At 35.8% G+C, this 16,425-nt stretch overlaps 1 protein-coding gene across 1 annotated transcript in view; it reads right to left on the bottom strand.

Moving 5' to 3' along the window:
• The window catches only part of LOC148951437 (uncharacterized), a 31,879-nt gene that overhangs the window by 12,280 nt on the left and 3,174 nt on the right, over positions 1-16,425 (bottom strand). Inside the window, exons 2-3 of the mRNA XM_089090278.1 lie at positions 12,607-12,693; positions 4,702-4,846 (exon numbers count right to left, since the gene is read on the bottom strand). Coding sequence (XP_088946404.1) covers positions 4,702-4,846; positions 12,607-12,693 — 232 coding nt within the window. The remainder of the gene's footprint in view (positions 1-4,701; positions 4,847-12,606; positions 12,694-16,425) is intronic.

Genomic DNA, 16,425 nt, shown 5'->3' with positions numbered 1-16,425 from the left:
TTGTTAAAAATAGTTCAAACATCAGATAATAAAAACTCCGAGGTTGACACAAACCCATTTTTTCACTTTGACATTGTTACTTTGATACCAGTTTAAATACTTTGATGAACATTTGATTTTTTTTTTTAATTGATTTTAAAATAAGGAAGTTTTTTAAACTTGACACTCTTTGTAATAAAAAACGAACAAAAATTAATTTAAAAAACTTCCCGAAAAATAAGTTTTTCAATGAAAAGTAAAGGCCATTTTAAACTTAAGCACAGCAGATACAAATACCTGTTATAATTCAAACTCAAAAAGACCAGAAATTTCTATTAAAGAATAAATGAAACCCAAAACGAACAGAAATTAAATAAACAATCATATCAAATAGCATTCAACAAGTAAAAATGTAAATGAATATATAGATTTTAAACCGAGTAATGCTTAGATTGAATATGGAAATCAAGCTTAAAACGAAAAAATATTTTGCTATTGAAGTATAAATGAAACTTAAAACGAACAGAAATTAAATAAACAATCAATGTCAACAAACATACAATAGATATTGATGTAAATGAATAAATAAATCTTAAAACGATTAAAACTTAAATTGAATATGCAAATCAAGCTTAAAATGGACAAAAATCACTACAAACAAGAGTTTGGGTATCACCTCCTTTTCTCACTGTAAAAGTCTAAAACCTACTTAATTTAATTTCTAATATTTTAATTTGATTTCTAATCTTTTAATTTAATTTCTATCTTAACTTAATATTTAATTTCTGTTCGTTTTAAGTTTCATTTATACTTCAATAGCAAAATCTTTTTTTTAAGCTTGATTTTCGTATTTAATCTAAGCAATACTCGCTTTAAGATCTATTTATTCATTTATATTATTACTTGTTGTATGTTTTTGCTATAATTGTTTATTTAATTTTTGTTAGTTTTGGGTTTCATTTATTCTTTAATATTAATTTCTGGTCGTTTTAAGTTCGAGTTTCAACATGTATTTGTATATTCTTTTATTAATTTTGAATGGCCTTTACTTTTCTTTGAAAAACTTATTTTTTTTTAGTTTTTTTTTAAACTAATATATATAAATAATGGACAAATTTCATAACTTATTGTCTTTTCCCTCAAGGCTGCTGGGGGTCATGTCATCCCCAGAGGCATAGTAGATAATTTCCGAGACCACACTACCTTTCCATGACGATAAAATAAAAGTTCAAAATAGGGATAAAATCCTTTTTAATAGACAGTGTACAGAAAATTCACAAAAAATACCAGATATTTTGGTCACATATACAGTGACCGAAATATCTGGTATTTTTTGTGAATTTTCTATAAATATTTGTCTATTAAAAAGGATTTTATCCCTATTTTGAACTTTTATTTCAGAGGCATAGTAATTGGACATTTCAATTACATTGAACAAAATGGCTATGTTGAACTTTTATCGGATGACTTTGGGGAAAAAGAGCTGTGGGAGAAGGGCTCCTTGCCCTCCATTCTTTTTGGTGACTTAAAAAGGGCTCTAGAACTATTAATTTTCGTTCAATTAATCCTTCTCCCGATCTTTTAGGACCATTGGTTCGATACGATCACCCCTGAAAAATAAAACAAACAAATTATTCTACAGTAACCTCTACAGTAACGTTCTCTGATCTGTTGAATATGATGGAGCAATTTACATTAAGATTCCTTGACGTTTTGCGGGTATTTTCCCCTTTTTCGAAAATCACAAATTATTACACGCTTGTAGCTTCCAAGGCTTATAAAATTGTATATACACCTAAATGCGCCTTAGAAATTTTTTTTTTGATTGCCTAAGAATCAAGGCTTAGAAAATTGCCTAAATATTGAAAACAATTGCCTTAATCTTGAAAAACAATGAATCTTACAGCAATTTCGGTTTAAGTCAGATTTTTTCTACTCTAGGTTTTGGATATTTCTTCCCAGAAAGTCACCAGTTTGAAAATCACCTGAAAGTTCTTCTCACCTGTTTAAGTAACAACAACAGATTGCACGATAGTAGATTGGTATTTTATGCCATTTTGTGGCATAAAACGACAGTTTTGACCCAAAAGGTGCTATAAAGCCACCGAGGGAAAATAATGAGATAGGCAATAAGACATGTTGTCCATAGAAGACAAACGGTAAAAATGTACATTTATTTTTAGCTTCATTTCACTAAGTTTATTCGTTTTATGCTTGAAACAATAACGTCCATGGCTGTATAATTTTGCATTAATCGTTATGGAGGAGGGCCGGCGGATTTTTTTGTAGGTGTAGGAGTGTAATTCTATTCTCAAAAACTGATCTTTAATACCTAAATTTTATATCTCTTGATCCACCTTTAGAAATCTTTAGAAGAAGATTTGGGGAAGGGGGATTACATCAGGAAAGAAAGCTTACATCCAAATTCCTACCGACACACCAAGATGGAGAACAAGAGGGGGCATTGTACACGACACCGGTGGCGGTTCTCCGGTGGCGGAAGGTGGGTGGCAAGTGCTACAAGGAGCTTTGTTTTCATTCAGAATTAAATGCAATATGTCTATTTTTCCTAATTATATACACTATTTAATGTATTCTTGTCCCCCTGAGGGAATTGCCCTTACTGGATTCAATTAAAGTTGCTTGTTTGCCACCCCTTGATTTAAAGTAAAGAATAGTAGGGGTAGTAAGGGCCACTTTATCCTCCTACTGGCGTCCATAGAAGGCATTCCTGTAAAAACAAATAAAAGTTTTATTTGGAGAAAACACATCAAAAACAATTTAAATGATGACGATGTAATGACGAACTGTTAAACAGATTATAACCCATTTTTGGTGTCGACCCCGTTCAAGTAAACCCATTCAACTTGTCCCTTGATTCAACTCAGTGCTATTCAATTCAACCCCAAATATTATAGACCCCCACTCAGCTCCCCCCTTCAATGCAACCCTTATTTTTCTCAATACACATTTAAATCATTTCGACTACATATGGCGTTTGATAAAAACAAAACAAAGGTTTCTTGATTATAAAAATAATCAAGAAACCAAATAAAGAAATTTGGCGTTACATGCCATGCCACAACGAGCATCAAAACAAATTGCAAACGAAAATGATCCATGACAACATCTACGGTTAGAAGATACGCGACAAATGAGCATCATCAATCGAACAGGAAGGATTCGCAATGTAATCAAATTGCAACGGAATAAAGGAACGCGTTAATTTAGCGCTGCTCAACAAAGATTTAAGTACAATTAATTGAGATTTTTCATCACCTCCCCCGAGACTACTAGTACATAAAAGATACATGAAGGATAAACCTGAAGGAATTAAATTCCCACGGAATTTCTCAATTCAATTAAGGTTGCTTATTTGCCACCCCCATGGTTTAAAAGTAAAGAATAACACGATAATTAGGCTAATATGTAGTTTAGGTATTTCAGGGGTTTGTGCAATAGAACACATCTGGTTATAGTTGAATTATGTAACAGCGTAGTTCAAAGAAAAAATAATTTTAGGAAAAAAGCTGGTTGTATAAAAAGTAGTTGTATCGTTTTAGTCTATGATGTAGGCAAAATTACGCAAGAAACATAGCTAAATATAAATACCAATTGTAATTACCTACTTACAAAAGGTGTTTAAAGCAGTTTAGCAATGTCTAGAGGACAAATGAATAACCTAGAGAATGTAAAGTAATAAAAATTTTAATTCTTTTCAAATCTTGCAATTTGTATAAATGAACATAAAAACTGAACCAAAGCTTGACGTTGTGAAGACCACAAATATATTTCGAGTTATCGACTGATTTACAATTAAATACCCTCTAAGTTTTCCACTAATGACACTAACATGTAATTCATCAAGTCCAGCCTTGCTTCTGCACAGACAGCGTAAACACTAATTCTCGCTAAGAAGATAGCCAGAGGTTATGCGCAAGGCAAAAAAAGATATCTCTTGTACCTTTAGAAGTAATTCTGTCTGGCGTCAATTAAGGCCAAAAAGCAGTAGGTAACCCTACCTCAGTTACTAAAAACGTCTAGAATTTAAGAAAATTTTCAGCAAAAAATATTCTTATTTCTGTTATTTTTTTTGTTCATGAAATCTAGTAGCACGAATCTATAAGAATAAATTTATATAAGATTTATAAAAGAATTTGCTAAAAACTCTGCAAATTTTTCTTCCCTAAGATTCAATTTTTCTTCTTTAATGAAAGGCTAAACATACATAAGGCGAAGAGAGGCAACGGTTAAAGAAAAACTCTAATCCTTAATAAGGAGGGGAAAAAGTTATCCAACATAGTTAAAACTTGATATTTTTCGACATAATCGCGAACTAGGTTCTAATTCTTATAATGGGTGATATATTCTTTCAGTTACTACACTGTTACCCATAACGATACTGAACTATAAAATCCTGGTTCGCTTTTATTAATCATACTCGGCTTTTACCAGAAACTTATACTTACTGTAGTCTGGTATTACAATCCTTAGTGATCTTACACAGTTATTACCGAGTGACAGGGATTCAATTCAATCTTAGTCGCTTTACCTCTATATCTTGAAATTAACTCTTCTGAACTAGTTCCACTTTAATATTGAAATTCAGAAAGGCAAGCTTGGCCAATACCCTAGAACAACCTATGGAATTTTTTTTTCTGTTTTTTTGTGAAGAAAAGTTTCATAACTGACTACTTGCGCCAACGTAATAGATTTACTTACTTCTTTCGGATAGTCCAATATTACAGAATTTGAGCGCATATAAGGCGGCCAAAATTAGCAACAAGCAAGACGAACAGGTTATAATAGTTGATATTAATATGGCTCCAAATCGAATAGTTGCAAATATGTTATTCTCATGACTAACCTATAAAAAGAAAAAAACTATTATTAGAACAGCCACTAATCAACTTTCCAAAGTGCATGCATATATAAAGTATACAGGATCACATCAAACAAAGATATGGAGAGAAGGCTCAATTTCTTCCAAGGGGATAATCGGGCTAGAAATAACTAGATTAGGATAAAACTGCTTTAATAGTTTTAAGGCTCGATTTTTTGGCTCCAAATAATATGGCTCCAAATCGAATAGTTTTAAATATGTTATTCTCATGACTAACCTAAAAAAAATACTATTAGGACAGACATTAATAAACTTTCCGAAGTGCATGCATACATAAGTATACAGGAGCACATCACACATGGGACATGGAGGGATGGCTCAAACTTACTCCCAGAGGATGATCAGGCTAGAAATTTTCATATTAAAGGATAAAACGGCTTTAATAGTTTCAAGGCTCAATTTTTTTTAAACATTGGAATTTTTTATTCGAGGTTGTCTAATTTTGCAATCGTTATTGTCTAGGCTATTCACGTCCTTTTTTTCTTCTTTTTGTTTTTTTTGCGCTAAGTTAACTTTTATTACACTCGATTTAAGGTTAGAGTGCTAAACAAACTGAAGCAAAACCGCAGCTTCGAGAATTTAAGAGACTTGTACACTGTAACTCCTTTTCCTATGTTGCTGAGTCTAGATGTTGCATCACAGCGAAGAATAACTTATAAAAGTAGGAGCAGTCTAGCTGTGGCATATACGATGCTATTCACAACTTCACTGATCAAACTTTAATCGGATTGGAGAATTTCCTGCTTTTATTACATAAGTAAAATAAACAATCTTGTTGTTTGACTGCACATGATTGCAAAATAGGAGAAAACAGATTTGTATCATATCTAAATGCAGCAGTTAAAACCGATTCTGAGTAAAGCCCCGCTATAAACTATTGGAAAATCAGTGTAACCAGGACCACTTCATGCCTTTTCTCTCTTAAGTTGCAACCATGCCATGCACAAGTTGGTGTTAAATTAAATAAACTACGTTATTTTTTCTTGCAAAGAAAAGAAGCTTCCCCTCCAGCTGTCTAACTCCTTAAAATGCGGTTGATATTTTCAATACTTGGCCCAAATAGAATTTGGGTCGTAAAAACGACAATAAGAAACATAAGAAAAAAAGAAGCAATACATGTATTCCTTTTCTTTTTACATGGAATATTTTTGGAAGATATCAAACTAAGTCACTTGACTTAGCCAGGGAACTTCGTTTTAGATTCGAGGGTAACTTGTGCAAAGTGGCTTCGAATGAGTTTGCCTATCGTATACTCCTTGTGACCTAATAAAAGATCGAGTCATGGCTACCATGCGCATTAACTGAAGCCAAAGTTTTGGTTTCCTGTTATTTTGCTGTACAAGTTATTCGTTCCGGATAAAATGTAACATTTTTTGAGCTACTGGCAATTAGTGTATTCATCAACTGTAGAAGTTTTCTCTATGCGCTTAGAGTAACAATTTCTGAACAATTTTATAGAGTTGTCAGTCCAACTTTCAACAGCACGTGGTTTGGCCATGAAATAGTTGGAAAAGAGTCAAGGAGTATAGGACACGATATATTGTGAAAAAAAACGTAAAAAACGCAAAAAACTTTGAAAACAACCTTTCCACTATATGGTACAGTATTTTCAGCGTAAATGAGATCTAAAACCTTTTTGTGAATTGTATATTACAAAAACCAAGGCACAAACTTGCATTTCATAGTTTTTTTCTTTTGGTAAAAAAGCAATATTTATGCTGTTTGGTCTATTCAATCGACTCCCAACAGATAGTGCTACTGCCACTGATAAGTCACTGCAGCCCTAAGACAACTGAGGCAAACACAATATCACACGCTCAACCTTCGCCCCACTCTGTTCAGAACTTCAGTCTTAACTTCCCTTACAGGAAGTTCCTGCTTCCTTTGATTCGTTTCTTATGATTTCTCCCCAACCACTGAAGACATCCTCATTTTCGTTCCTGCTGTAGATTTTCATCAAAATAAAAGTTTTATCAAAGAAACACTCGCGCAGATGTAGTTGTTAGTTAGTTATCATGTAAAGAAAACAACACACCCGGCCTATTTGGACGAAAAAAATAAAAAAAAATAAAAAATACAAAACCAGAGTATATGCAAGCAATTCCTACTTCTATAAAAGGATTTCTCGTAATAAGTAAACATAAATATACATGTATCTTAAACAAATCACATTAATTGTAAGACCAGGCTAGAGCCGACTTGAGTTTGAATAAAAAAAAATATTAGAGCTATTAGAAATTTCGTGAAAAAAGAAATAAAGAAGGAGTCAATACAAAAAAAGTAATACAGCAGTTTTAATAAAAGCTAATGATTAAAGTGATGCTTTTGGTACATCAGATACCAAAATTATATTTATTTTTGAATCAAGAGTAATGAAAGATTTTAAAATTGATGTTTCACGCTTCTCTAATGCCAAATTGAACTTAGACTTTTTTCTATAAATAGTAGTAAAAACCCTTAGAACTCCGAAGTCGTCCTCGGCTAGAGACCTTGGTATTTAGTATGTTAACTAGAACTTTTTTTTACAAGCCGGTACAAAAAATATCTGTGTTTCAATTAGTTTGAGGTTTACTCTTGTTTTTTTTTTGTTACCAACACTCTAAAATAATATAATAATCAACAATAACCAAATAATCTAATTTATCGTTCAGTTTTTTTCTGAGTGAGATTTTTTTAAATTGATTTTGTTCTCTTTTTTTTGGCTTTTAGTATCTTGTTAAGGCTAAAATTAGCCAATAAAATTTCAGTTATACGAGGTGTGTTAAAAAACACGGTGAATGACTTTTTTCAATAGCAACTGCTGACGTTAAATCCATCTGAAGTAATGCATCCTATAGTCTGATCCCATGAGATAACTGGTGTCGAGTTTGAGCAAGATGTGATATTGCAGCAGGGCTTCCTCTATCCCCGAATTTTCGGGGATTTCTCCGAAAATCTATGTGTCTCCCCGAAAAAATTTATTTTCCCCCGAATCCCCGAAACTCACTCAACCACTGTTTGACACCCTAGCGACCGTTCCTGGCAAAAAGAAATATACATACAATAATTTTTCAATACTCTCTTGTTCGTTAATTTTCGTCTTCTGTGTTACTTTGCATAAAAACTAGACCAAGACAATTTAGTTATAGACGGTTTTTTCTATGTTCGCAAGTGTGTCACTTTCTTTAATTTAGATTTAATAATTTCGAATGCAGTATTCCAAATGCTATAAGATTCTTACACTTACATCATTCGTGGTCATGTATCTTGACAAAATTAGCCAAGAATTATACTTGAAGTTTTTTAACGGAACGCTCAGTTAGATTCTGGATTTTGAAATTGAACTTCTAAAGAAAGAGAATTGTTTTGAAGACCGAATCATAAGTTTAAATTTGGTTTTCTTTTGCCATTTTCGGTTTTGGGCATACTGTATTAATGTTTAATACTTAATAATTGAACGTATAATATATTGAAGAAATTGATCTTTTTGCCAGGAATTCTTACCATTTAAATTTTTTTTCATTCGGTGTGTAAAATTTAAGTTCTTTTCTTTTTATCAGAGAACCGCAATTTTCATAACCCTCTTCATCCTCAATCTAAATTGGCCAGCACTCCCTCACAATTATTATTCAAGCCCCTCCGTCCGTGTAATATTTTCAGTGGGTGTAGTATTTTGAACTGCAGTTTTAAGAACTTTTTACGGAAACCTGTTAGTTACGCAAAAGAAATTTTATGGAAAATTTATTCTGCTCAAATTTGGGATAGCCGATTAAATTTGTTTAAATATCTAAGGCCTGCTTTTACAACTTCTAATGCTTTAACAATTAATAACCCTGTATGAAGGCTAATTCTGAGATAAATTTTTTTTTATAAAGAAAATGTGGTATAATTTATTTCTTCCTAAGAACAGTCCCTAAATACGATCTTCTTACCATAAAAAAATGCACAACTCCCTCCCCCTCCTAATGAGGCAAATAGCTACAGACTACGTAAAAGATCGAGGAATAGAGGATTCAGACGGAAGTAACCCCAAAAATATTATCCATAAGAAAATTTACAATACATCTTAAAGTAAAATTTGGGTATTAGGCTCATATTGTTTTCTTGTCAAGTTTTAAATATTTTTGGACACATTTATCACGAACAGTTGGTTAATAATGCCAAATAATGTTGGTGCGAAGTAAAAGAATTAGTAAATTTTATATGATTTGTAGCCTACAGCAATCAAGTCCAGGCATTAGATGGGCTGATATAAAAATGAGACTGCAATAAGTATTATATTTGGAATATGAATGGTCACAGGGTTGGTGGGAGGGTTGGGGGCTAATCGGTGACTATATAGTAATTATAAGGTAACCAAAAGAAAGAAAAGCATAGTAGAAACAAACAATGAAAAAAAAAATGTATGTTCCGAAGGGGCATTTTCCACACGGGGGTGGGTATTTTCCGAGGGTATTTTTCGCGGGAGATATTTTCCGTGGGGACTATTTTCAGCAGGGGAGCATTTTTTGCGGGTTATATTTTTGTGAGGGGGGGGGGGTATTTTCCGTTTTTCCATGGGAGGATTTTTTTTTTTGGGGGGGGGGGGTAAAAACCTAAGTCCTTAGAAGCAGCATGAAAAACCAACAATGTCTAAATGGTCGTCAAAATTCCCTTTTTAATTTAAGTTTAAATTTACTTGTTTAGTTTAGTTCTTGTTTGTTTTAAGTTTTAATATTACCCCGTACTTATAGGTTGAATTTGTCTATTTAATTTACTTATCTAGAAACCACAAACAATATTTTTTTTTTTAATATTATTAATGAATTTCTGTGATTAATGACTTAATAAAAAATTGCTACTGGTATTTACAGTTCACATGTGTTCACTATTTTCTTTTTTTTTGAACATAATTTTGAAGTTTTTGTCGCAATATCAGCAATAAGTGTTTTCAGCTATGGGTTCCAATCCCGGACTCTGGCTCTAAAACCTATTTTGTAAAAGGCTTGATTAACTACGCAGATACAAGCCCTACTTGAGCCTGAAAACGAAGCTAAAACCAATTTTGGCTCCCAAATTTTTGCAACGAAATTCCATTTTGTTTTTTTCCCGAAAATCCCCGAATCTTGAAGACTTGTCCCCGAAAACTCCGCGAATTTTTAAGACTTGTCCCCGAATTTTTATTTTCGAGAGTGGAAGCCCTGTATGGCAGTCGACTTTCAGAGCTGGTTGAGTGAAGTTGTGTTTATTGCGGCTGTCGCACATTATGAATTTCGAAGGACGCGTTAACATCAAGTTTTGTTTTGAGTTGCAGAGAAGTGCCGAAGAGGCTCTTGAAAGCGGAAATAAGTCGGTTAAAGACGAGAAGCAGTCGGGACGTCCTTCGACTTCAAAATGAGACGAAAACCTTCAAAAAGTGGCCAAACTGGTTCGTTCAAATCGGCAATTGACTATTCGAGAGCTTTCCGAAGAACTTGACATCTCGACGGCTCCGTGCAAAGGATTCTAACTAATAATTTGCAAATGAGACGAGTAAGTCTATTTCCTCCTTCATCACGAAAACGCGCCGTACCACACTTCACTTCTAATCCGCCAGTTTTTGGCCAAAAAAGGTTCCTGTATGTCCACATCCACCTTACTCTCCGGATTTAAAACCATACCACTTCCGACTTTTTCCAAAAATAAAAATCGTGCCAAAACGAAAAGACTTTCACACTATTCCTGACACTGAGAGGGCCATAATAGAGCAACTGGAGGCCCTTTTAAAACAAGCCTTCCAGAAATGTTTTCAATCGTGGAATCAACGTTGGAATAAGTGTATCGCTAGCCAAGCAGAGTACTTTGAAGGAGATTAATTAAATTTGATTCAACCTTATTACTTTATTCTTAATAAAATTAGTCGCCGTGTTTTTTAATTACAACTTCGTATACAGCATTAGTTGCGTTACTTTAAAAAAACATTTAATGGAAAAAGAGTAACATTCTATGACTGAAATTTCCGTATTTATATTTTTCATATTGGTCCGGGAAGAAACTGTTAAATAAATACCAGCCGCAATAAGTACAACTGTAGAGGGGTAGAAAAACTTGTTCCTCTTTTGTTTGCCAAATAAACCAGAGCGAAAATTCAACTTTTCTAAGAAAGGTTATATATATATATGTTTACAAGTAAGATATTGGATTTTAACTCCCCTTTGAAGGTGGATGACCGGAGTATTTATCTAAGCGAAGTCTATTAGACCTACACGAAAAGAACAATTCTTAGAACAACCCATGCACAACAGAATTTATTTTTGTATACGAGCTAGTCTGAACAGTAAATCAGCTCTTTCGTAAAAGTGAAAACACGTGGTTTAAACATGCCATGTCTTGATGAAAGGCTAAATAAAATACTTAGTCTTCGGTGAGTTAGTGGTTAAGAAAGAAAAAAGAAAGATGTTTTCCATTGTCAAGCGCTTCTCCCTCCTTAGCTGCCTGATGTTGTTTTATGAAATGTTACCCTCTTTCTTCTGTCAGGCTCTGTTTTAGAAGAACAATAACTGTTTTGCACCATTAAAACTATAGCATTTGGAAGATGTGAGAAGTATGGAACCTTTGATTTCGTCTTGATTCTTTGTAACTTCTTGGCAAATTTGGAGCAGCGGAAGGAATTTTATTTTAAATTATTAGAATAATGGAAATTACAACTGGAATACTTGGTCACTCCCTCTGCCTTCCACCTGAGTATTTAAAAAACTGCAAAGATTAGAGATTTGAATCAGTTGCTGAGACAAAAATTACACATGCCAACTGGCAAATCCCAACTGGTCTCTCGTTTCATCTAAAAATTTTAATTCGACTGCTAACCACTTTGTAGGTTATACACAGGTAGTTGAGGCGAGAGGGGGGGGGGCTGTGCCGGGTCTGAAACCAATCTTCTCTAAAGTATATAAAATTAAATAAACATGCAAGTATTTGCTTGTAATCTCATTTCGACCATCTTAAACTGCTATTGTGCAGGCTCTCTTTAATTTCCAATGTTCGCTGCCCTCGACTAAACGAAATCAAGTCTTTTTAATACGTCCAATGACAATTTTTATATAGACAGGAGGGGTAGGCCTGCACACATGTCTTCAGGCAGGGGATTCGCAAACATTTTTCCAGAAAAGTATTGTGGTTTTTTCAAATAGGCTATGACACATCTTTGCTAGTTTTACTTTTGTCTTAAAGGTTGGGGTCTCGTAATTGGTTGTTTTGGTTGGAAGCTCGTAATTGTAGTATGTTTTCATAGTCCATTCCCCTTGGCCACAAGAGCATATTCACTAAAGCAAAACCTATCAACTTAACAGTTACTCAGTGTAATTCCGCCAAAAATGTAATAAACAGCTAAAAGTTTACAGGAACATAGATTTCTTGTTCTTCATATTTTAAAGTCTTTAACATCTCGTCAAGAACGCTGGGATGTAATACGTTCACATTCCATATCCCATGGAATGCCAATCTACCTCTCTCTCCAAGTACATTTTAACTTTCGGATAAGATTCAGCAAGTTTATCCCCCTTCCCCCTCTAAAAGACGAAGATGTTGGAGGAGAAACACAAATGTTCTTAAATTTTCACTTAAATTCACTTTACTCTTTAAAATATTTAGAGCAATGCATTTCCGGTACGTCCAGGGATGCCTAAACCCTCCCTAGAAAACAATTTTTCAACAAGTCCATGTAGGTTTGAGCAGGGGGGGAGGACTTCGGGAAGATCACAGTGACTCGAAAGAGTTTCTTTAATTACCTGAATAGTGTCAAAGACAGTAAGAGTTGGCGGCAAGAATCCAAGTATAATAAACCAAATGATCCAAAGTTTCTTCTCGAAACGGAGCTGAAATGAAAAAAGGAAGACAAATATATTTTCATTTTCTTGTCCAGCAGAGAAACTGAAAGTTAAAACCCAAAGTCACTAACATTATGTTGAATGAACTTCCTATTGATGGCCCTATACTAATAAAAAATCCGTTCCAGAAGACTCTCTGGCAATTATTCCTTTCGCCTGTGAACCTATGTGAAGTATGAGCCAAATTACAAATTGCTAAAGCAGGGCAAAATTAACAAACAACTTTAACCTAGGTTCTGAGAAGTGCCTAATTGTGGCTAGCCAAATTTCTTGTCATTCGATGAAAAAAAGGTTGCCGCTTGGTAGAATATTTAGTTGCTTCATTTCGATTCAAGAAAAATTTGTGCATATTCGTCCGGCAAAATTGCGCTTAAAAAAAAGCAGCAAGTTTGTGTCTTATTTTGAAAAGTTCAATGTTCGTTCAAGATAAAACTAGACATAAAAATTTCAGTTTGGTTGCCTTTCAAACTTTATAAACAACTCAGCGATAATGAAGAAAGTAACTAAATAAATTCCCCCAACACAAGTTTTCATCACAGATATCTTTAAATTTACAGATGTTACTTCTAGCCTCTGCAGGTCTACTCTAAAACAAAATTCAAAACACAGATAAGTCCGACTATAGAAACAACCATAAAAATGTGTCACGAACTTTTCACAAGATAGTATATACCTTATGTTTTTAGTCTGAACTACTTATCCTTTTCGTTAATAACTAAGTTAATTCTTAGTTAATGCATTCTATAACCTATTCAATATAGCAATATTTTAGACACTCTCTTGGTAGGGGCCTCCCCCAGACCACTCAGCGCGTCCCCAGGTGGCGGATAGGGGACCGTCCTACAAATATGTAGAGTACCTCCATTGAGTGGGAGGTGCGGAACAAGGGGAAACCTAGTCCCCGAGGGTCGATAATAGAAACTGGAGCACCCTCGCCAGGGGACTGTAAATACCGGCGGTGGAGGAAGGATGCCCCTAAGATGTACACTCATCAGGGCCCACCGGCGTGTAGTTACGTCCCGTGAGTTACAAACATTCACCTAGCAATGGGTTAAATAGCATGGTGAAGCAGAACGCCATCGTAGGAGGATCCCCTACAGGAGGACAACTGTGGCAGGGCGTAAGATCCAATTTTAGGGACAACAGCCTCTACAAATAGCTGCCTCGATCCTGTCAGAGGGGGTTGAGCCAACCCTAGTGGACCACAAATCCACAGGCCTAGGATCGGTAGGGCCGGCGACCCTCCATCTGAAAATGATTGCCATGAAAAGATCAGACCCTGCTTCAGATGCTTCACCCCCTTCTGACTATCAACCCCTACCTGCCCATGGACTGAGTTTTCACCAACGGCTCAACCTAACTAACAAAGGTGACTTTCGAATCGTCATCTGGAATGTTTTGACGCTAAACTTCCCTGGATCAAAAGTCCTGCTCGGTCGGGAGTTGAAAAGTAATAATATATCAATAGCAGGCATCACTGAGACAATTCTTCTCGGTAATACCTCCAAATGCATTGGGGACGGATATTAGTTGCTTGGGTCTGGAAACGCGTCAGTCCACCGGAATGGCGTGAGCCTTGTCATGACTACGAACGTAAAAAAAGGACCTTCTATCATCCCAGCAAATCTTCGACAGGATAATGACATCACAGCTTTAGAGCAAGAATGGGAAGTGGAGTATTATATTATGGTACGCCCCAACTAACGATGTCGATGAGTCTACCAAAGACGTATTTTACTCTCAGCTGTCAGCGTTATTGTCACGGATATCATCCCATGAAATCATGACTCTTTTGGGCGGCTTTAACGCCAGTGTCCCAGACCCAGTTAGCATATTGTGCAGTTTGTTTGGTGAAACGACTCCAGACCATATTAATAAAAACAGAAATCGTATCTTGTATCTTTGCGCAGCAAATAACCTCGCTATCAAAAACACATTCTTTTCAAGGGAAGAGGATATACAAACATAGTAAGTGCAATAACGACGGGAAGACCAGGAAGATGATAGATTACGTCATCGTAAGTCACAGATGGAGATCGTCTATCAGCAGCTGCCGAACGTGCAGGGGAGCTGAAATAGGCAATACAGACCACAGACTCGTGGGTGCATCTCTTCGTCTAGATATCAAGAAATGTGAGTCAAGTGCTAGAGTTTCCCGCTTCAATCTCCAAAATCTGAAAGATTGCATTATCAGAGAAAAATATGCTGTGGAAACATCAAATAAATTCGAATGCCTCGAGTCCCTACCTGATTCAGAGGGAGCATGGGGAAAATTTGAGAATAATGTCAAGAAAGCTGGCGAGTTCTCTATTAGTCGAAGGTAGTCGCACAAAGCTCAATGGTTGTCAGACAAAACCCTGAAAGTTATAGAACAACGCCAGCACCACTCGACTCGACGGCAATGTGTCAGCCTAACGCAAACTGAACGGGGTGAGAAATAATCTCGTCCATAGCGATAAGAAACAGTTCGTCCAAGACAAGGCCTAGGAGCTATAAGATACCACTGGTAAAAGCGACACTATATAGACATCTCTGTTAACTTACTTCCAAGGAAGTCACCTTAATCGGACCCAGAGATACTCCCGATAGATCGCCACTACGGGATGAGGCAACCCAGCGCGAGAGATGGAAGGGTCACTTCTCCACCCTTCTTAACTCCAACGTTGTCCGATATCCTGACCCAGATCTCATAAGAGCTGCATTACTTGCGCCTACGATTCGACTTGGCAGCAATGATGAAGAGCCATTTTCCCTCGACAAAATCGACAGATCTATGAAGAAACTGATAAATAATCCCACGCCCGGTTGCAGTGGAATAGCTGCGGAGCTTCTGAAGTGTGAAGGTGCTGTCTTGTTGCTGTGGCTTCAAATAGTTTTCTGAATAGTGTAGCGAACGGAAATCACTCCGAAGGATTGGCACGCTGGAATGATCCTGTCACTATGGAAACGGAAAGGCTCCAGGAGCCAGTGTTCTAACTACAGAGGTATAACGTTGCTCTCCGTTCCTGTTAAACTGTTTGCAATGACTCTCCACGACAAGTACTGCAGTATATTTCGAAGAAACCAAAGAATCACACAAGTAGGATTCATGCCCGGCCGTTTCACAAGCGAACAGATATTCACTCTGCGGCAAGTGATAGAAAAGACATGGGAGTTTCAGAAGAACGCATGCATAGGCTTCGTCAACTTCAAAGCCGTTTTTGACTCTGTAGATAAGAAGTCAATGTTGCTTGCACTAAGAACAAAAGGCTCACCCCAAAAGTACTGCTCTCTCTTTGAGACTGTATGAAATAACATCAATTTGTATACATGTCAACAGGAAACGTAGCCAGACATTCTGCATTTGTGCAGGAGATCGGAAAGGACGTGCCACGGCTCCTGAACTATTTAATTGCGCTAATGACTATGTGATGATGAGGACCACTACCCGACTGAACTTCAGCTTGAACTTCAGTGATAGACTTTTAAGCGTTGTTGACATCGTTGACGAAATGACAGTTATGACAAACACCCTCGAAGAACTTCGTACAGCACTGACAGTTATGAGACAAGAAGTTAGCAAGCTTGGGCTCAACATTAGCTGGAGCAAACCAAAATTATGTTCATCGATTCCTAATTATCTCAAAAACCCCCACCTACAGTGGAAATATACCGAAATCAATTAGCAGTCGCGAAGAATTTCACAACCTCGGCTCCATTCTGTCAAGTGTCGAGATCAGT

The sequence above is a fragment of the Artemia sp. Qi Xiang Cuo genome, chromosome 6 (assembly GCF_049724085.1).
Source record: "Artemia sp. Qi Xiang Cuo chromosome 6, ASM4972408v1, whole genome shotgun sequence".
NCBI lineage: Eukaryota > Metazoa > Arthropoda > Branchiopoda > Anostraca > Artemiidae > Artemia > Artemia sp. Qi Xiang Cuo.
Note: the sequence above shows the minus strand (reverse complement) of the source record. Positions and strands in the feature narration are given on the sequence as shown.